The 23,183-nt window shown below is 44.9% G+C and overlaps 1 protein-coding gene across 1 annotated transcript in view; it reads right to left on the bottom strand.

Moving 5' to 3' along the window:
• The window catches only part of LOC130070171 (steroid 21-hydroxylase), a 28,844-nt gene continuing 5,661 nt past the window's right edge, over window positions 1-23,183 (bottom strand). Inside the window, exons 3-12 of the mRNA XM_056234470.1 lie at window positions 8,927-9,016; window positions 8,666-8,820; window positions 4,334-4,429; window positions 4,119-4,229; window positions 3,928-4,014; window positions 3,761-3,841; window positions 3,133-3,246; window positions 2,670-2,836; window positions 428-531; window positions 1-329 (exon numbers count right to left, since the gene is read on the bottom strand). Coding sequence (XP_056090445.1) covers window positions 85-329; window positions 428-531; window positions 2,670-2,836; window positions 3,133-3,246; window positions 3,761-3,841; window positions 3,928-4,014; window positions 4,119-4,229; window positions 4,334-4,429; window positions 8,666-8,820; window positions 8,927-9,016 — 1,250 coding nt within the window. The 3' untranslated portion in view covers window positions 1-84. The remainder of the gene's footprint in view (window positions 330-427; window positions 532-2,669; window positions 2,837-3,132; window positions 3,247-3,760; window positions 3,842-3,927; window positions 4,015-4,118; window positions 4,230-4,333; window positions 4,430-8,665; window positions 8,821-8,926; window positions 9,017-23,183) is intronic.

Genomic DNA, 23,183 nt, shown 5'->3' on the forward strand with positions numbered 1-23,183 from the left:
CCTTGACATCAGGATGATTAAACTGGAAGTTCAAAAATGCTTGTGGGTTTTAGAACTCATTCCTGCGACACTATTCATAATCAGTTACTGTTCTCTTGGGTGTGCTATAACTGTGTATGGTTTGACTTTAAGAACCACACTGGCGACGCCTCGCAGGTCAGGCAGAGGCTCTTCTTTACTGGCAGGCAGGAACTGAAAGTCTCGCAGCAGATAAGCCGTGAAGAGAAACATCTCCATTTTGGCTACCGCCTCTCCCAGACACAGTCGAGCTCCCCCTCCAAAAGGAATCAGGGCACGAAGGGACCCGCCACCACCTTCCAAAAAGCGTTCTAAAATAAATCATATTCACTGTCACGGTTAAAGAGCACTGCATTGTGTGTGTAAATATGCAAATTAGAGAGGTCTGACAACTTGTGTGGTTTTGTACCTGGTTTGAAGCTGTATGGATCATTCCAAACGTCTGGATCATGGTGGGCACCATACAGATTAGGGATGATTATTGTATTCTTGGGGATGAAATGGCCTGCAATACTAAACAGAGGACTGTATGAATTTCTTTCAAGAATCTGATTGAACATTAAAAGGGCTATAAACCCTTATTAATAGCGACACTGGTGGCAGTTAAGTGAACTGCAGCCAGCGCCTTATCACTCATGCTCTCGCTCATGTTCGCACTCATGCACACATAATGTACAATAGACTGAATGTGATTCAAGGGCCCAATATACTCATGGAGAAGTTCTTTTTCATTCTTCGCTTACAAGTATAAAGACGTTGGAAATAACTTTGCTGCGATGCTTTTACCAAACATCTCACCAAGCTGCTGAGAGCAACGTTTAATATGTAAATATGTGCTGCACGCTTTGCTCTCAAATGTCAGCAGTGAGAAAACAGCAGTTAAGAAAGCATCTGATTGATGTGGATGTTTGCACCAGCTCTGCAATTCACCGGCATCATGTCAGAAGATGAGGTAATTGCAATTACACTGTTATGATCGTTTGATTATAAACTATTTGAGAATATAGATTATGTAGATCTGACTATGTGAGAATATATCTAGAATTAATCCCTAATCTCTGCATGACAAAGAATTTATATTGTTTTTATTTTACTTTATATTTAGGCACATAATGTAGGGCAATACACCGTCTTCCTTCCTTCTATACTTCCCCGAAATCGCATACTCTCTGTATTTATTTTGTAATTACTTAATTAATGAATTAAGTAATTACTTCATGACCGCGGAAAAAAAGTGCATTCTATATAGTATGAATGTGTGGTATGAATGTAATCCAAATGTAATATTCGCCATGCTGTCATTATCATGTGACCTGCCAGTGTCAGTTGTGTTGCCAAAGCCACTAGATGACAAGCCTGCAACCTTTAGCCAAAAAAGCGTATCGGCTAATGCTGATGCTGGTGCAGGAAAGGAGAGCAGAGGCCGTTTTTTATGAATGGATGGCAATGGAGAGGAGGTTTCACTACACCGAATAAACCACTTTTGTGAGGAAACACCTTATCATTTAAGTAATCGATAGCCTGTTCGCTATAATCTTCAACATGTTTTACGCTAAACAATACTTTTGTTGGGAACGATATGTAGATTTTACTATGATAAAAAGGTTATTTTATAAGGGAAGGCAGAGTAGGGAATGTCGTGACAGGCAGGACTCATTTACGGCATTACCATAGTATTTTAATAGTGATATTGAGTGATATTGTATATTGTCTAAACTAAAAAAAGTAAAAAAAAAACACGATGTTTTCTTTCTGTGGCTTTCAGGTTTTACCAGATATGATAAGACTTGAATTGTAATGACTATTATAACTGCATATATGCATATGATAGGACGCTGATATTATGCACTTTAATGAATAAAGACAAAATTATTAATTTAATTATAAATATTGTGTTGTATTGTTTAATTAAAATAAAACATGAAGTGTTGTGTCATCTACTGTGTGCCTAATGATGATGATATAACGCTTTTTAATGAATGATGGTAAAAAATACATCTAATTTTAATGAATTAAATATTAAATTACAATTAGGTTTTTAGTGTAATCTTAAATGTAGTTTTTTTACTAGCACTTTGGAGCTAATAGACATATTCACGCTTTTTCCGCAGGTAAAGCACATTCCACAAACAATGCAGTATACTGTAACTTTACTAGCGATATAACACCAAATATAGAACACAGATTCACAAGACCAATCTGCTAATAATCCACATGAAACTGATTAACGTAAACTGTAACTGACTGTCATACAATTTAGAACTGCGTGCACTGATGTCACTGCCATTACACGATAGGCTGAGTTGCCTCATGTGATCCAAGTTAGCCGTTACGCTTTCTCCAATGGTAAGAGATACAGACCCTCTCATCTCCCTAATATAAGACCATCTCTGGTGTTGCTTCACTGCCATTCACAAATCCTCTCCTGTGGCCTCATGGGATAGTAAAGTGTCCATCGTATGCACACTTCAGAATCTCACCCGGAAGTAGTAGGTTATCCGGGTATATTTTGCCTATGAGTACTGTGAATTCAGACATACTTCTTTTGTCACATACTAGTTTTCGCCATTGTATACCTAGCAGTGAAGTATGCGATTTTGGATGCAGCCTAATTGTGAGTAATCACAGTACCGATCTCACTTGATGCTCACCTGCTGTTTCGTATGGCTCTGTGAGGCACGGCTAGGGGAGCTACAGGTCGTAGTCTCAACATCTCATTGATCAATGCACACAGATACGGCAGTCTGTGACGGTCGCTGTACTGAGGGTACCGCACATCCAGCACACCACACAGCTCCTCGTACACTTTATTCTGAACCTGGATGGCAAGAGAATGAAAATACTTTGTGCTGAATGTTTGTTTATAGACCTGTAGATCAGGGGTTTCCAATCCTGCTCCTGGATGACCACTGTCCTGTTCAGAGTTTAGCTGCAACCCAAGTTAAATACACCTGAACCAAGATAATCAAGGTCTTCAGGATAACTAGAAACTTCCAGGCAGGTATGTTAGGGCAAGTTGGAGCTAAACTCTGCAGGCCATTGACCCTCCAGGACCACAATTGCTTGTAGATAGAAGACATTTAAATAGGATGCAGAAAACAATAGGTAGCCTACCTCAGGCCTATGTAAAAGGAAGGCCACAGTCCAGTTGAGCAAGGCAGCAGTAGTTTCTGTCCCTCCAATTAGCAGATCCACTATAGTCATGTGCACATGAGTGTTTGTCAGAGTCTATATATAGGAGACAACAATATTTTGTTTAACAATATTGGATTCATTATAGTAAAAACATTTGCCTCCTGCATGCCAAACTCCTGATTGTGCAGATTTCAATTGAAATGACTGGATTTTGTCTGCAAAATTTCAAATGTGACCGTACCTCGACTAGATGTCTGTTTGTTTACATTTAAATGGAACAGCTTGAAGAATACTGTATTTTTTTACTGTACTGTGTTGAATAGGTTAAAGAAAATATATTTCATTTATTTTACTGATTACAAGTTCTTTCCTTTATTTTTTTCAACATTTTATAAGAACAAAAGGAGCTAACAACTCAGTTTGTCTTTTATATATTAAATAGTTATATATTAAACAAATATTTTCCCCCCAGGACATTCAAACACAATGTTATGCCTGTTTTTCATTCAATAGCAAAATGTACAATTTATTTTTCAGTATTTTGATGTCTCCAGTTTGGGAAACGTTGGTCCAGGAATCTCCAAACAAAACATGTTCCATTGCTCACCATTTGATTTGCTGCTCCTTGTGGTTCAACGCACTGCAGAAGTGAAGAAGTCAGTGTGCCGCCTTCTTTATGGTCACTTCTCTGCAGATGTCACTCGATTAGTACATAGCACATTTTAGTTAACTATGTTTGATCATTTTATTAATCATTTGAGCATTCATTCTTACCTTAAACTCCTCTATGTGTTTCCCTATCAGTTCATCACGTCTGGCTACCTCCTTCATGAGATGAGAGAATGGGGGGTTGGGTAATTTCTATGAGGAAAATTTTTTTGCAAAAAAGGGTGCAAATGAAATGCATATAGGGTCAAAACAATTCTAACATCCAGCAACTTGGGGGTTAAAATCAAATGTTTTACCCTGAGCAGAGGGGAGGAGTCCAGTGCTGAGATCCAGGGTGAACCCCAAAGAGACACAATCTTATTCAGACAGTCCTGCAGCTTCTGCAACTCTTCTGAACTCTTATCATACTGTCTCAACGAGAGGCAGCAGGAGGTTTCAGTGGGAGTGAGACCATGAATTTGAGGACACATAAATTGTATATTGTGAGGAATAACTTTTAAACATCATTTACAGTTTTGCCAAAGGTTAGTGTTGTGATGACATTACTCGCGGCCACTGTAAAATCTTCAGACAAATCCACTGCTTTTCCTTTGTAGTCCCGCAACACCTGTTTCAAAACCACAAAATGTTTTTGTTTAAGGGATTAATCTGTATAAGTGTGGTATTTATAATTATTTTAAACTTTAAAAAAGATCCAAAATTTAAAAATCTTAAAAATTCAACATTTTCCAATGTTTTTATCTTTGACACCCCCTCCCCCATTATTTTCCTTTTTATTTTCCAAAACATAGCCATATTATTTGATAGTTAAGTATATGTGTGTGGTCCAGGTAAACCCTACTTTGTGATGACTATAGTAAAACATGACAATTTTGACCTTGTGGGGACATTTAATGGTGATTATAAGTCATACTAAATTATTTTTCTTTTCTTTTTGTCCGAAAACGGACGAAAACTTTTAAGTTTTGAATTGTTAATTTTTTTTTGCTTCATCGGATGGGGGTGAAACTTGGTGATTTTTGTTGTATTACCTATATGAACACACAAAAAAATCAAGGAGATGATTCTGATATGTTAAAGGGTCGTAAAAAAATAGTCACACTTAGCTTCCTCCTGGTCAAAAATGACCGACGGACATAGGAAATGAATGGGAAATACGAAAAAAATAGGAAAACTCAGAGAAACTTTTGGTGGTACAAGCTACAGATCAGCCACTGTGCAGAAAAAAAGTGTACAGCAATGAAGGGGTGACACTCTAAAACATCAAGAGTGCAAATAAGACCCCCCCCCCCCCCCCACACACACACACACACCCACGCACACAAACACACACACACATACACAGATAAACTGGCAAGACTGCAACAGCAAATTTGTAGAATATGCAAAATAAAATCAATAAATGAAAAACAAATCTCGCTCAAATGCACGCGCACACACACACACACACACACAAACACACACAGAGAGAGAGAGAGAGAGAGAGAGAGAGAGAGAGGCAAGACTGCAACAGCAAACTTATAGAATATGAAAAATAAAATCAATAAATGAAAAAAAATCTCGCTCAAATGCACACACACACACACACACACACACACACACACACACACACACACACACACACACACACACACAGAGAGAGAGAGAGAGAGAGAGAGAGAGAGAGAGAGATAAGGCAAGACTGCAACAGCAAATTTATAGAATATGCAAAATAATGAATTAAAATTAATAAAAAATACCAATTTATTGAAAATGTCTGTATAAAGTGTTTTTAATTATCACTAACCATCCTTTATTTTATTCAATTATTTGAATGATCAAATACTGAGTAACACAAATGTTTCCATTGTGTTCCCTTTCTAACCAAATGCTATAGTTTGATTGTAATCATAATGCAAAACCTGATACTTATCTAAAAAATTTTGTTAAAAAAATAAAGCAGTCTTTTACAATATCTAAATGTATATCTAAATTTAAAAAAACAAACACGAATAAGATAGAGAAATCATGTCTAAAACAACAATAGGAATCAAAAAGCCTTTCTATGTATTTATATAGGAAGCTATGGGAGCCTACAGGCGGTTACAGGACATGACACACATTTATATATTTTTAAAGCCACTAGATGGCGCTCTTCTCACTTGAATTTTTTTTTGAAGGCCTAGACCATAGGTTCTCAAAGTGCGGCCCGCGGGCCAATGGCGGCCCGCCGAAACATTTCTGGCGGCCCGCGATAACATCTGTAAAACTGTTAAAACTATTGCTTTGAAAAAATGAATATCTCCGTTTAGTGGTGTTTAGCGGCATCCATAGGCATAAGCGGTAATTACATGGTCCGACCGACCGATCGCACTTGACCTCACTCCCAAGGCCACCAGGAACAGTGGTTGTCTACACAGGAATAGGAATCGTGGCCAACCGAAACCAGCATCACAAATCCCATTGCAATTTAAAAGGGTATGTTGACCAAGTAATCAATATTCAATGTGACTTAATAATAATCTTAACAATGTCAAGCTTATTAATAGCCGCGTTTCCATTACCTTTCAAAATGTTCGCGGGCGCGAACACTTGCATTCCTATCAACAGTGGAAACAACTTAAACTAGTCTATCATTTCTGGTCATACAGAAAATAATAATGCATTATTCGCAACTACTTTTATTTGTGTAAACTCATAACAAGAAAACGTGCTTTTGTAAAATAAAATAAAACAATCAGCAGCCTAGGCTACTACGCGCTTTCATGATCTCCGTGAACTGGAGCGCGAGAACTGAAACAAAATATAGCCTATGTAGGCTAAAGCTTAAAATGTGCACTTTTAAACAAACAAACTCGAATCGAAAGCAAATACCTGATTATGTAATCCGTATGAAAGGTGGATTTCTCTCTAAAAGCGCATCTGCTTAACAGCGGAGATGGAGATATGTTTTTAGCCGACACTTAGAAAACAATAGTTTATTAATAAACAATTAAAATGCCTCGCTGTTTTTTCAGACGCATTTATTATCATTAGCCTATAACTCACCTATAAATCAGGCTAGATCAGACACGTACAGGCTATATGGCTCTTCTCATTCATCACTGCGGGAAAAATATAAATTCCAGGTTATAATTTGGCCTTAAAAAACCAGTAAAATCGACATGTTTTCCATATTAATTTGTGAATATTTAAAATGTTTAATAAAGGGGCAAAAAGTCATTTAAACAAAAATCTGAAAAAGTCTGTCGATATTTACTTTTTTGCGCAGCAGTTGGTGAAGCCAGTTCAAATTAAAATTTTGTTCAACTTTGCGTTTTAAAAAGACAACAACCGTTCATTTTTTGTTTTTCAGTTACGGGTTAAAAAAGATAGATAATAATATGCAAATCTGCAATAATGGAAACGCGACTGACAAGCAATGATAGAAATGAATGATGATGATGACTTGTTTGGTAAGCTTCTATTTTAAAAGTTTCTTTCTCTCCCCCCAAAAATTTTCACAAATTTTGCCAGGTTTAGCCTCAGTTATGAATTAAAATGTGTTTATTGCAACTAATGTAAACTGTAGAGATGCAACCTGGTCATTAAAATAATTTCAAATGGGATTTTCTTTTCAGTTTTTTTTTCTTCGTTTTCTCCCCCGCCACTTTGGCGGCCCTCAGTTCAATGTTGGGTTCCTAAATTGGCCCTCACCTATCAAAACTTTGAGAACCCCTGGCCTAGACTCTATTTTTATGTAAAATGTTGCATTTATTGAAAAAAAATGAATAATTTTTTTTAGATTAATTCTAATGGAAAAAATTGCTCATAAAAATTATATAATTAATGCAAAGTATCATAAAAAACTCTAAAAATTCTAAATAATAATCAGAAAATATTATAGAACAAAAATATATTTGATTGGTTATCCTGGGAAAAAATAAAGTTAAATTTTAAGGCTTCGTCCGTTTTTGACCGGGAGGAAGCTAAGTGTAACCCATTTGCGAAGAAGCCCAGAGGGTTAATGTAAAAATGCAGAAAGTTTTCTGTGAGGGTTGTGTATAGGGTTAGATCTACGGGACAGAATATACAGTTTGTTCAGTATAAAAATCATTATGTTTATAGAAAGTCCCCATGAAACATACAGTAGTAACCCAACGTGTGTGTGTCAGAGGGTGCTTCTCGTTTCCTGAATTCTGCATTCTCATTTTCTAGCTCCTTTGTACTTGACCCATGACCTGGAAACTGATCAAAATCTGTCATGAATGATGAAGTATGTATCAGTGTGTGACTGCGTTTAACTCCACTTTTAGACACACTCGCAACTTTCCTAAGTGCTTCCCTTTTGGATGAATATCCGCCGCAATTTTGAAGTGCATTCAACTTCGTCAAGTGGGTGAGGGAAGTTTATTTGGACAGACCCTCCTCCACCCCTCGATTTTGAAAGAGGGAGCGAGTCTACTCAATATGTACAATTCAGGCAGATCCATAGACCACAATGCAACAAGATTGAGACGTCACAGCAGATTTTGCTTTTACCCCCACCCCACACAGCTCTAGTACATGGTATTGGAGTTATTTTGACATTTAACCGCATAATGCTTGTTTAAGCTGACTGTTATAATTTATTGTATTGTTATTTTCATTTGTGCAATTTTTTACATTTTCTCCAACAGCCCAAGCATATAGAAAAATGTAATTAATAAATCAGTGATTCAAGTGATCAAGGGCTTAGTGCGTTCCATTTAAACATATTGTAAGGGTTCCACCAGCAGTGGGCACTCGTACAACGTAAGCAGTGAATGAGACGGAGGGAAGTTTATAGTGAGGGAAATTGGACTGAAACGCAGCCTGTGTGTATGTATCTGCTCTATAACGTTACCTGACAGAGATGGTGTGCTTGCTTTTCTATGACAGAGTGCAGGGAATCAGTCGTGCAGCGCTGCAGAGCACTATGTGCCACACGCCTATGAGCCTTCCATTCCTCACTGAAATCACCCAAAGAAATGGTTCGCCCTCCATCTGACACTATATCAGCTAAGAGTGAGGTACAAGAACAAATACATATGAGATATGATATATAGGCAGTCTTTTTGAAAAGATAATCAATTGACTGCTGGGCTAGTTGAACAAAGTAAGTTACCTGTGTATGAATGAGGCCTCCCAGCAAAGTCAGACCATTTTTTAATCAAAGCCTCGCGGATGATCTCACTACTGTTTAATATCACCATGGCTGCAAAAAAACAATAAAAGACATGAAAAGAGATTGTTAATGACATAAGGGAGACTAACGTAACAGTAGTTGCAACATTTTTTTTTACTCCTCTGAATATTTCTCAAGCTATGTTATTTTTTGTTATTGATCAGAAAAAAGTAAACGGTAAAACAATTATGAATCATAAGATTATAATTACGGAACAGCAAAAATAAATCACATTTTAATCTTACAATTAAAATACCAAACCTTTGTTTTGGTTTTTATATAATAATAACACTGAAAAATTATGTTTCTGGTTAAAAAATACCATCATTACATAATTGACTCTTGTCTGAATGTTTGCCAGTGTAGCTTTTTAATTTTTTTCTTTACTTTTGCTTATCTAAATAACAGCTATAGAAAACATATATAAAAAAATGTAGTCTTTCTTTGTGCCCTGCGATTTGGTCTCAGGTAGTATCGAGGGGTATGTGAAAAGTCAAGAGTGTTTTAGGTCGGCGGTAGTGTGCCGTGTGCTTTGTGGTATTTTGTCATGAAACGCATTGAATTTGGAGCTTGTCCTCTGACGTCATCTTCGTCATCAGAGGTTTCGCTCAGGTCAACTGTGAGATGAGATGGGAGTCTTTTGAAAAATTAGGAATTTGGTTACTTACTTTGTAGGGGTTTCTCTCATATGGAGTCGTCAACTTTCCTGTCGAGGGTTGTCGGCAGAGTACAACGTCACCTGCCTTGATACTGGATTCTTTTGCTCTGTTCCGAAGATCTGCATATCTTTTCATTCGTTGCTTTGCAACATGATCAATGTCGCTGAGGTCATTTTTTGGCGTGTCCTGTGGATTTGAAGGTAATGTGTTGTTAATCTTTTTTCCGAACAGTAGTTCTGCTGGTGGTTTTTGGGTGGTCCCATTTTGGTGTTGTTCTGTAATTTTCAGGAAACTATACAGGCACTGCTTCCATGGTTTCTTCTGCGAAACTGAGTGGTGCGTAGCAAGATAAGGAGAGTTATTTGTGGCTTTCCAGAGAGCATCCCGAAAATAACGCATTGTGAACTGAAGAATAATTCCGCAAGGTTTTTTTTTTTTCACCAGAAGGCAGAGTCTCGTCGCTCCTCACTTTTCCCAAACGGTGAACCACATCAATTAACTTGTGAGATTTACCAGCAAAAGCTGGTACAACAGCCTCGCATATCCAGAACTTTCTACCTTATGTTTTCTACTGGTTGTTCAGGTAGACCGTGGAGCCGCAGATTCCATCTCCTTTTGTATCTGGAGAGATCCTGTACTTTATTCTCCAATTCACAGATTCGTCTTTCGGCATGTGTCACCAGCTTATCAACTCACTCCACATTCCCCTTTACATCTTTCACGAGTTCACATCTACATAATTATTATGGTAATTATAATTATTATAATTATTATGGTGAGGGTTATGTGTATTTGGCGTGCTGTCTGGGTGGAGGGCTCAGAGCTCGGAATTTCTGCCCGAACCCAGAGTACTCCCCCCGTTGGTAAGAGTAGATGGAACTAGAGATGGAACTAGAAGTGAGGAGATGGGGTGGAGGTGGGATGCTGATAAACTGTCAAGGAATCAAAGGAGGGTTATGCTGTTATTTATCTTGTCCTGAGTTGATTACAGATTGATCTCCACCTGTGCTGATTGGGTTAATCATCTGCACCTGCTCCTCCCGAAACCTTGTTAATAAAACATCATTTAACTTCTTCTGCCAGAAATTTGACTGATACCTTCTCCTCCTCGATGCCTTTATCACTGTAGCGTATCTGGACAGTGTCAGGGTAATCATGCATTCCAACACTTGGAAACTGTTCTAACCCCGGGCTTCGGCCGATAACTCACAAGTAGGGCGCCAGAGAGACGTCGCCTACGTGGTCCAATTGACACTTTTGTGGCATACGCGAGAGAAAACAAACAGCCATAAACTCGAACGTGTGAGCCTCAAACAGATTTGCATCGCTCAACACCCCCCCTCCCCGACAAGAAATGAATTACAAGTAGCCGAAGCAAAGCTCCTCCAACGCACACACAAACACACACACACGGACGTTTCATAAAACATCCTCATATAAAGACATTACTAAGATATATTCGATATGTTTTTATGTTCGCTTGCTTGCCCATGTCATATTGGGATACCATAAAACTTCAAATAATAGCCGAGTCCCAAATAGACGCCTGTCTCTTTTACACGCCTGGTGTGGCTGCAGGTTTGGGTAAATAAAGGCCGGTCTCAAATAGAGGCCGGGTCTGTTTTTTAGTTTCGGGTTGTATTTAATCCTCTAAAACCGCCAGATCGTCCGCTTTTTGGCGGCCGCCAAAGCAAATTTTTGTCCCTCCATAGCCTTTTTTGATCGATGAGTGATGTAGAATAGAATGACTGCTGCGCATGACAGGGCGCATAACGAGCAGAGAGAGAGAGAGAGAGAGAGCGCCCCGGCCATGTGCGCGCACTCTCATGTTCAAACAATACGAGCGCTGTCTTGCTCTCTCTCCCTCGCGCATATTAATCAAAATCGTACTCGGTTACTAACGTAACCTCTGTTCTCTCTAGAGAGGGAACGAGTACTGCGTAATATCTTACGCTATGGGGAAAACCTCTTTTCCTTGAGATATTGAAGCCAAAAATTATCCTTAATTTTTTATCAATGCAGAACGCTTTGCAGCAGCAAGCAGACATAGGCGAGGCGGCTCGCACGCCTATTGGCTGCTCTGTGGCAAAAGCAGCAGCCTATCGAGAGCGGCTCTGCGTGACGTCTTGACCAATGGGGGCACTTCGCGCCCATTCCGTCACGTCCCGCCAGAAAGGGCGTGGTCTCGCCCTATAAATGTAGCTCGGTTAGGCTGGTACACTGGTTTTCATCGCCGAAGCGAACCAGAGCGTATTGTAAGCACGGCAAGATACGCAGTACTCGTTCCCTCTCTAGAGAGAACAGAGGTTACGTTAGTAACCGAGTACGTTCTCTTACGAGAGTATCTCTCGTACTGCGTAATATCTTACGCTATGGGGAACATGCATGGGGAACGTGCATACAGGGATCCAACACCAAAGTCCCAAGGGCAGAGGCCCGGGGCGCATGTAGTGCATAATCACCATAGACTCAGAAAGAGTGAAGGAAGAGGGGCTAGAAGCGTCATTCCTTATAAAATAGCATCCAGAGGAGCTAATCATATAGATATTATACCACATAGTCAGGGTGAAACACTTTCAGCCTAAACTGGGTGGCCATACATGTGTTGACACTCGTGGAGCTGCTGTATCAGTCAGTGAGCGATACGCAGGCCAAACTCAGCATCTGGGCCGACACAGCGGGGCAGATCGCACTGAATTCTAGACCGCCAAAAGCTTAGCTTGTAAGGCGGGGACCTCCAGGTTATAGTATTTTATAAATGTAGACGGCGAGGCCCAGCCCGCAGCCGTACAAATATCTTGCAGGGTAATCCCGCTAGACCATGCCCACGAAGAGGCCACGCCTCTCGTGGAGTGCGCTCTGACACCCAAGGGACACTGCAGGCCCTTAGAGGTGTAAGCCAGCGCTATGGCATTAACTATCCATCTGGATAGGCTCTGTTTTGATGCGGCAAGTCCCTTAGAACGTCCGCCAAACAAAACAAAAAGCTGCTTAGTCTGTCTAAAACCAGACGAGCGGGACACATAAGCTCTTAGTGCCCTGACGGGGCAAAGGAGACTCGCGTCCTTCTCCTCATTGAGAACCGGAAGGGCGGACAGGGAAATCACCTGGGCCCTGAACGGTGTGTTGAGGGATTTCGGCACGTACCCGTGCCTAGGTTTGAGTATGACCTTTGAGTCATTAGGCCAAAACTCCATACATGACGCGCTTACCGAAAGCGGTTGTAAGTCCCCTAGGCGCTTCACTGAAGCGAGAGCCATGAGAAACACCGTTTTGAAAGACAGATGTTTCATGTCTGACAAATGGATTGGCTCGAATGGGGCACCTTTCATGGCTTCCAACACCGTGGAAAGGTCCCACATCGGGACTGAAGGGGGCCTGGGAGGGTTCAATCTCCGAGCTCCCCTGAGGAAACGCACGACTAGGTCGTTCTTCTCCAGTGGCTGGCCAGACGCCGGTTTTGCAAACGTTGCTATGGCCGCCACGTATACTTTGAGCGTGGATGGGGTTCTGCCCTTATCCAGCAGCTCTTGAAGGAAGGAAAGCACTTCCGTAACCCCGCAGTCTACGGGTGAAAAGCCCTGAGCTTGACACCAAGCAGAGAACACAGACCATTTCGAGGAATAAAGCCGTCGAGTAGACGGAGCTCTAGCCTGCGTGATCGTGTTTAACACTCCCTCCGGGAGGTTAGCGAGTACCCGTTGATGGCCCATGCGTGCAGGGACCACAGATCCGGGCGAGGATGCCAAATCGGGCCCCCTGCCTGTGAGAGGAGGTCTCTCCTCAGTGGTACAGGCCACGGGGCAGTGCTGGCCAGCTGCATCAGGACTGGGAACCAGGTCTGGTTTGTCCAGAGCGGGGCCACGAGCAGCACTGGGCATCCGTTTTCCCTGATTCGTTCCAACACTTGAGGCAGGAGCGAGACAGGGGGAAAAGCATATAGGGGAACACGGGGCCAGACATGGGCTAGCGCGTCCCTGCTCTTCGAGAAGAAGTTCGGACACTGAGCATTTTCGTGGGACGCGAACAGGTCCTCCTGCGCTCTGCCGAACGTTTCCCTGCGGGTGCAGTGACCATTCCCCTGCTGGGACATTGTTTCTGGACAGCCTGTCTGGTCCCACATTCAGGTGACCAGGCACATGCGCTGCTCTCAGCGAGAGCAGGTTGTGCTAAGCCCAGACCAGAAGGCGTTCCGTCAACCTGTAAATGTTTCGGGACCTGACGCCGCCCTGGCGATTTATGTGTGCCACCACTGACATGTTGTCCGACCGGACCAGGACGTGGTGACCTTTTATCTGGGGACAGAAGCACCGTAGCGCTTTGTCGACTGCAATCATCTCCAAGCAGTTTATGTGAAGGAGCTTTTCCCGTTCTGACCACAGGCCAGCGAACGGTCTGCCCTTGAGCAGCGCTCCCCATCCCGAGGTGGAGGCGTCCGTAGACACCACCTGCACACTCGAGGCGGTCCCCAGACTCACACCTGACTGATACCAGTCGGTTACCTTCCAAGGTTTCAGGGCTGAGACGCACTCTAGATCGACCCTGAGGCGAAACAGACCAGCGGCCCATGCCCGGGGCGGAACTCGCGCTTTTAGCCACATCTGCAGTGGGCGCATGCGAAGCAGGCCCAACTGGAGTACAGAGGCTGCTGAGGCCATCAAGCCCAGCATTTTCTGAAACCTTTTGAGCGGGACTATAGAGCCGTGGCGGAAGGATTTCGCGACGCGCTGAATGTCTAGTCCGCGCTCCGGCGACAGGCGTGCTGTCATGGATAGCGAGTCCAGCACTGTTCCCAGAAAAGAAATTTTCTGACTGGGAGCACGCTTTTCGCCCAATTGACTGTGAGGCCCAGACTCTCGAGGTGCTCGAGTAATGTGGCCCTGTGTTCTATGAGCTCTGATTGAGATCGAGCTAGAATCAGCCAATCGTCCAAGTAGTTCAAAACTCGCATGCCCCGGAGTCTCAGGGGTGCGAGAGCTGCGTCCATGCACTTCGTGAATGTACGGGGTGCTAGGGACAGGCCGAACGGCAGGACTGTGTATTGATATGCCTGGCCCTCGAAGGCGAATCTCAAGAATCGCCTGTGATGGGACGCTATTTGTATCTGGAAATAGGTGTCTTTCAGATCTATTGACATAAACCAGTCCTCTTGGCAAACTTGCGCGAGGATTTTCCTGGTTGTAAGCATTCTGAACTGTCGCTTCACAAGCGCTCTGTTCAGCTGTCGCAGATCCAAAATGGGTCTGAGACCCCCATCTTTTTTCGGTACCAGAAAATATCTGCTGCATAAGCCCCCTTCGCTCTGAGCTTGAGATAAGGGTTCTATAGCACCTTTGCTCAGTAGTTTCGCTATCTCGGCTCGAAGTAGATAAGATACTTCGTTTTTCACCGTCGTCTCGACGCGTGCCGTATAACGGCGGGGACGTCGAGCGAACTGTAGCGAATAGCCTCTCTTTATAGTGTTCAGCACCCATTCTGATACCCCGGGGAGCTTTGACCACGCATCTGTGTGAATAGCTAGAGGTAGAATGAAATCCGGGCTCTGGCCGCGGCCTGACGGCGGCTCGAGAGCCTCGGTGTGCTGAGAACTCAACGCCGTGTTTACAGCGTGCGAGGCGGGGGGCGCGCTGATCACAGCGGGCAGCCTGGCTTTTCTATGACTGGCTTTTCTATGAAAGCCAGGGCAGCCTGGCTTTTCTAGTGCAGAGAAGGCGAGCGGGGCGAAACCCATGGGGTTCGGCGTGTCTGTGAGAGAATGTGGGCGCGGGATGGCAGGCACATTTACTGCACTGAAAACACTGTCGGCTCGCGCCGACTGAATGTGTGTTAGTTTCGTTTTTACAGAAACCAAGGGACACGCATCGTGTAGTGTAAGCGGGCACTGTGATGTGGGCGCGTTTACTACATTGTTTGCACAATCGACATGAGTCGATTTTATTTGTGCTAGCCCTGCACCGTTGCGGGCTGTGTCTGGGTGTGGGAATGGGCACTGGGACGTGGGCATTCTTACAACACTCATAACACCATCGGCCGGAACACCAGAAAATGCACTCTTTATTGGATTTATCTGGGTTGCCGTAAAAACGGCTTTTGTGTGCAGGCCAGCGTGCCCTGGAGCTGGCTTGCTCACTGCAAAATACACTGGGACAGTCGCATTGCTTGGAACTGAACGAGCGAGAAGTTTGGGTGGAAATCCGGCCGCAGCGGGATTTGAACACCGTCGCTTTCCTAGAGAGGCTAGGAAGGCTTTGAGACCTCGGGCTTGATCTCAATCTTCGGCCGAGCGCTGAGGGGGGCGGCGTCCAGCAGAGCAAGAGCGCGGTCTTTGGTCTCGGGCCAGCGCGCTGTGAAGCGGCGGCGGCGGGTGGTGCAGGCTGTGGCTGAGAGCTTCGGGCAGGCGGCTGTTTCGGGCGGCCTGTAGCGGAGCTCGAGCACTTCAGCAGGAAATGTTTCATGGCCTGCGATGTTTTCTGCACCTCGACGAATCTGTCCGCGAAATCTTTGACGGCAGATCCGAAAAGGCCCGTTGGCGAAATGGGTGCGTCGAGGAACACGGAGCGCTCAGCTTCCGTCATCTCGGACAGCGTCAGCCACAAATGTCTCTCAGCCACGGTGGGAGAGGCCATTTTCCGCCCCACGGCCTGTGCGGCGGCCTGTGCGGCGGCCTTTGCAGCGCGTAGAGCGAGGTCTGTAGCGCTTCTTAAGTCCGCCATGCAGATCGCTCCCGGTCCTTCCTCGTCCAATTTTTGGAGAAGGTCGGCTTGGAAGATCTGCAGAATAGCCATTGTGTGCAGCGCTGAAACTGCTTGCCCGGCGGCGGTGTAAGCGCGTCCGTGCATGGCTGACGTCACTCGGCAGGCTTTAGATGGTAGCGCCGTCTGAGCGCGCCGTCCAGCGGAGGGCGGGCAAAGATGGGACGCTACAGCCGTTTCCACAGGAGGAATGGAAAGGTAACCTCTATCTTTCGCACCGTCAACAGAGGAGAATGCAGCAGAGGAAGAGGTACGCAGCCTGGCGGAGAAGGGGGCGTTCCACGATTTCGCGACTTCCTCGGGAAGTTCAGGGAGGAAGGGCGCGGATCTCGACTGTGACGGTGCTTCATCCTTTCAGAGAAAGCGACTGTCGAGTCTGTTGCGCGGTGGTGGCGCGGGCGCCTCCCAGTCGAGGCCGATGGTCTCCACGGCTTGAGAGAGCAGACGCATCAGCTCTGCTTCAATGCCGGCTCGTCTCCCACGGGGCTGGCGGGTAGCGGGGGGAGGTCCACAGAGCTCGCCCAGTCCTCACTATCCGATGCCAGGAGAGAACATGCCTCGGTAGGTTCGTCAAGCTCAATGGCGGACGAGGCGCTAAATTATTAAGGCCTGTCTCATATAGACGCCTGTCTCAAATACAAGCCGGTGCAGTTCCACGATTTGGGAAAATAAAAGCCCGGGCTACTATTTGAAGTTTTACGGTATCTATGATTTTATCGTAGTATTAAATGAACTATAAGTGCTTGTAATTATGCATTAAGATGTATCTCTGTACCCCTATGTCCGTTTCGCGTAGTTCTTGATACCTGCAGGATCCCCTTGGTCTCACTAAGCCAGATATATATATATATAAGCAGAGAGTAAAATGTATGATTATATGTATAACATTTCTCCGAAGGAGAAAGGACAACTTTTAACGCCGCCATAAACTATGCAGATGAGCCGCCTTGACAGGACAAAGGAAGACTTTTCCCTCTCAAAAATCTCTAAGGTGATTGGTCATTCACCCCAAAGGAGGTGTGAACTCCATTGTCCTCAAAAGGATGGAACGCCAGTTTTCTCTCTCTCTTCAACTCTCTTCAACCTTCTTCAACATCGCTCTTCAACATCTCTCTTCGAGATCTTCTCTTCAGTCCATTTAGTTTAGTTTTGTTTTCTTTTGTTTGTCTTTGTTTTCCCGTTTAGCCTGAATTATTTTTCTTTGAGTAACTTCACCTTCAAGGGACCTTAAATTCGCTGCACCTCCGTTCACCCCGGAAGAACCACAGAGAACGCGTGACGCTCCGTAGGAATGACACACACGCGCCTTCCTTATTCAGCAACACAAGAGAACCATATGTGCAAGTATTTGTTTTATCGAGCTTTCAATGCGTTTAAGATTTGTTTACCCCATTTAGGGTGATTTGATATCTTGGTGTCTCTCTCTCAAGGTTCCCTTTGTCTGTGATTTTGCATAACTGACTGATCATTCTCTCCCTTTTCCTATCACTCCCTTATTCTCATTTTCTTTCATTGTTTGTTGCTTTATTTTGGTGTATATACATTTATTCCTTGTAACGTTAGTCACCAGTATACGTAGTACTGTTCATTTATTGACTCTGTCTGTTGCTCATATTACGAAGTCCCTTAAATGTACGATCTAAGCTACAAGCTTTAAAATTTGTTGATACTTTAATTAGTATTTTTATAAAACAGGAACGCTATTTTTCATGGCCAGAAAGATAGCCTTTCTTGCGAGTCTAAAAGGATAATTTCTCTTGAGGATTGATGAAAGATCGTGCGATCAGTTTGCCGGACGAACAGATTATTCGACAACAAATTAATTCCATAAGGGTTCTCCTTGGAATCGATCTATCCTAGACAATTGACATTAATATTTAATTATAATTCATTGTGATTGATTATTGATATATACAATTGATCTAATTTTGCCTACCTGTATGGATAATTGATTATAATCCGTTGTAATTAAGTGTCCATACAGATACATTGGCAACGTATTCCCTTTACGGGTAATTTTAATCTATGTATGCTATTCCTGGACATATTCATGACCAGTTATTAAAATTAGATTCCCTTTATTTTAGCTATATCGCTACATCAAGGATGTCGGCTCTTTCATTAATGATGGACTTGAGTGATGTTATTATAATCATGGCTAAAGCGTATCTTCAACATCATCATCATCATTCCTGCCTTTTTTGTGCGATGGTTCCTTTATCGGAGTTTCAGGTAGAGGAACAACTGAACCAGAGCATGAGTCGAAGTCCACAGTAACACTTGCCATGAGATCTAAAGATGAATCCATTGGCTTAGATTTGCGTTTTTTATCTTTTGTCATAGTTCAGAAATTCTTCCAACGGTTCGAGCACGTAACTCGAATGTGTTAGGCTTAACTAATGAAAATCTAAATAAAAGGATAGGCCTAATTCACGACAACGAACATCCCAAAAGCTGAATAAAAAATAAATAAGTAACTGTCAGTTGGACCAGAAAGAACGATAGGATTCAAGTGCAATGAACAACTGTTTATTCACAAAAGAATAGAAGTAGTAGGTTCAGATGGAAGTCTCAGTCTCTGGCAGGACACTGGCAACGCAGGGACGCAGATGGGCAGACTCCAGGCAATCCGGCAGGGAAAACAGGCGATCCGGGCAAACGAACAGACAGGATACTGGACAAAAGACAAGGGTGAATCCAGAGAGCCTCGACAACGATCTGACAAAGACAGGACAAACTCACACACAATAAATAGGGTGCCGTGATGAGAAACAGCTGACGCTGATCCGCTCATCAACCTCAATCACGAGCCACGCCTACCAATACACATAACCATACTCACAGCGCAAGGGCGAGACAGTGAATCCATGAACCGTGACAGTACCCCTCCTCCTAGGAGCGCCTCCTGGCGCTCCCAGGAGAACCTACCTGTCGATTGTAAACATCAATAAGGGAATGATCCAGGATGTCTCTAGCCGGAACCCAACTTCTCTCCTCCGGACCGTAACCTTCCCAGTCCACCAGGTACTGAAATCCGCGTCCCCTCCGTCTAGCATCCAAAATACGACGAACCGAATAAACTGGTTCCCCATCTACGAGGCGCGGCGGGGGGGGAACCGGTGCAGGCGGATTAATACGAGAATGAAATACAGGTTTCAATTTGGACACATGGAAAACGGAATGAACCCTCCTGTACGCCGGAGGAAGTTTGAGGCGGACTGCCACAGGGCTAAGAATCTTTGTGACAGAGAACGGGCCAATACATTTTGGAGCTAGTTTATTACTGACGGAGCGGAGAGGAATGTTCTTAGAAGAAAGCCACACTTTTTGACCAACGACGTATACGGGGGGCTTCAGCCGGTGGCGATCGGCCTGAGCCTTGGTGCGCGCTCCCACCTGGAGGAGAGTCTCACGGGCTCTTCTCCAAGTGCGGCGGCACCTTTGGACGAAGGCGTGAGCAGAGGGGACCGCGACTTCGGACTCCAGACCAGGAAAAATGGGTGGCTGGTAACCTATACTACACTGAAACGGAGATAGGCCCGTGGATGAGACTGGCAACGAGTTGTGAGCGTACTCAACCCAAGAGATCTGTTGGCTCCAGGAGGAAGGATTCTGGGACACCAAACATCGTAATACCCTTTCAAGATCTTGGTTGGCTCGCTCCGCTTGGCCGTTGGTCTGGGGATGGAACCCAGAGGACAAGCTGACACTCGCCCCCAACAATCTACAAAACTCTCTCCAAAATTTGGATATAAATTGGGGCCCTCTGTCGGAAACCACGTCAATCGGGAGGCCATGAATGCGAAAGACGTGATTCACCACAGTAACCGCTGTCTCCTTAGCTGAAGGTAATTTGGGTAAGGGGATGAAATGTGCCGCCTTCGAGAACCGGTCCACTACCGTCAAAATGACTGTATTACCTTGAGAAGGTGGAAGACCCGTAACAAAGTCAAGTGCGATGTGAGACCAGGGTCTCGAAGGGACAGGCAGCGGTTGGAGCAACCCATCTGGAGGACGATTGGAAGTCTTGCCACGAGCACAAACCGAGCAAGCCAAAACAAATTCCCGAATATCGCGAGCCATCACGGGCCACCAGAATCGTTGCTTAACCAAAAAACTGGTACGTTTAACCCCTGGATGACAAGCCACATTGGAACCATGACCCCACCGTATTACGTCTGACCGGACCCCCTCCGGCACAAATAACCGACCCGGTGGACATTCGGGCGGAGGTGTTACCCCTTCTAAGGCCGTGCGGACCTTCGACTCGACCTCCCATGTGAGTGTAGAGACAACGAGTCTCTCAGGAAGAATGCACTCGGGAGTAGCTGGGCGTTCGGAGCGGTCAAAAATACGAGACAATGCATCGGGCTTGATGTTCTTAGAACCCGGACGGTACGATAGTAAAAAATCAAAACGACCGAAAAAAAGTGCCCACCGAGCCTGCCTGGAGTTCAGTCGTTTAGCGGATCTGATGTACTCAAGGTTCTTGTGATCGGTCCAGACGATAAAAGGTTCCCCCGCACCCTCTAACCAGTGGCGCCACTCCTCCAATGCTAATTTGACTGCCAACAACTCTCTGTTACCAATATCATAATTACTTTCGGCAGTCGATAATCGATGAGAAAAAAACGCGCAAGGGTGCATCTTGTCGTCCGAGGAAGAACGCTGGGATAGAACTGCACCTACCCCCACCTCCGACGCATCAACCTCCACCACAAACTGACGTGAAGGATCAGGGGCTACGAGAATGGGAGCTGAAACGAAGCGGCTCTTGAGGTTGGTAAATGCCGCTTCAGCAGCATTAGACCACCTGAACGTCGTTCTGGTGGAGGTTAAGGCGGTCAGAGGAGCGGCTAGTTGGCTGAAATTACGAATGAAACGTCTGTAAAAATTGGCGAATCCCAGAAACCTCTGCAGGGCCTTGCGGGAATCCGGAATTGGCCAATCTACCACAGCCTTAACCTTGTCAGGATCCATGCGTATTCCCTCGGACGAGACGATATACCCCAAGAATGGAACCGACTGTGCATGGAACGCGCACTTCTCCGCCTTGACAAAAAGCCCATTCTCTAACAGCCTCTGGAGTACTCGTCTGACGTGTTGAACGTGTTCCTGGAGAGACGAAGAAAATATCAATATGTCATCCAGGTAAACATAAATGAACTGATCGACCATGTCTCTCAACACGTCATTGACGAGTGCTTGGAAGACGGCGGGGGAGTTGGACAGGCCGAACGGCATAACCAAGTATTCAAAGTGCCCCCTGGGGGTATTAAATGCCGTCTTCCACTCATCCCCCCTTCTTATCCGAACCAAATGGTAAGCGTTGCGCAGATCCAATTTCGTGAAAAGAGACGCTCCCTGCAACCGCTCGAAAGCTGAAGACATCAACGGCAAAGGATAAGTATTCTTTACCGTGATGTTGTTCAGCCCCCGGTAGTCAATACACGGTCGCAGAGAACCATCCTTCTTACCCACGAAAAAAAATCCTGCGCCCGCGGGAGATGAAGAAGGACGGATGATCCCAGCTGTTAGAGAATCAGAAATATATTTCTCCATGACCTCCCTCTCAGGTACGGAGAGCGAGTATAACTTGCCCTTAGGCGGAGACGTACCTGGCATTAAATCTATAGCACAGTCATAGGGACGATGTGGAGGAAGAGAAGCAGCCCGAGACTTACTGAACACTTCCTTCAAGTCGAGATACTCCGGGGGCATAACAATGATTACTCCAAGCCGACACAGAATTCTGACCCCACTCGATCCTAGGTTGATGCCGTACTAGCCACGGGTGACCCAACACCACAGGTGCAAAAGGAGAGTTAGTGAGTAAAAATGAAGTTCTCTCGGTATGGTTACCAGAGGTAATGACAGTAAGGACACCGGTCTCCTCAGTAATCCCTGGAAGGATCTGGCCGTTCAGGGCGTTAACGGTGATGCGGTGCTGGAGTGTGATGACCGGAATCTGGAGACGTCTAGCCAGAGCATAGTCCATCAGATTGCCCTCCGCTCCAGAATCCACCAGGGCCTGGCAGGTGTGGGCCTGGTCTGCCCATCGCAGTCTTACCGGGAGGAGAGTCGCTGATGAGGATTTAATACCTGAAAGCCCACCCAACAGTAACCTCCGTTCTACTGTCGGGCTGGGTCTTTTACTGGACAGTTGACGAGAAAGTGTCCAGCCTTGCCACAGTAGATGCATAACCCTCTAGCTCTCCGACGTTCCTTCTCCTCCCGGGAAAGCCGAGCTCGACCAACCTGCATGGGTTCTTGATCGAATGAGGGGCTGACCGTGTTCTCCTCTCTGGCGCTGGCGAACTCCGGAAACTCCGGAACCAAACCCCGACGTGAACGATTCCCTCCTTGTTGAAGACGAGCGTCCACGCGTAACGCCAAGCTGATAAGTTCATCGAGACTCCTCGGTAACTCCAGGGTGTAATTCTCTCTTTGAACACGGTCAGCCAACCCATGCAGGAAGACGTCCCACTGCGCCTCTTCGTTCCAGTGGCACTCGGCCGCCAGGGTGCGGAATTCGATGGAATAGTCCGAAACGGTGTTGTTGTTCTGACGCAACTCAGTGAGTCTGCGCGCCGCCTCGCGGCCCACGATCGCGCGGTCAAACACCCGTCTCATCTCGTCCGCGAGTGCCTGGAACGAAGAACAGCAGTGATGTTGATTCTCCCACACCGCCGTTCCCCATTGAGCCGCGCGTCCGGACAACAATGTCATCACCAAGGCCACCTTAGATTGTTCAGTGGCGAAGGTAAGTGGCTGAAGAGAGAAAAA

Source organism: Rhinichthys klamathensis, unplaced genomic scaffold, assembly GCF_029890125.1.
Source record: "Rhinichthys klamathensis goyatoka isolate OS25496 unplaced genomic scaffold, OSU_Roscu_1.1 h1tg000395l_1, whole genome shotgun sequence".
NCBI classification, from domain to species: domain Eukaryota; kingdom Metazoa; phylum Chordata; class Actinopteri; order Cypriniformes; family Leuciscidae; genus Rhinichthys; species Rhinichthys klamathensis.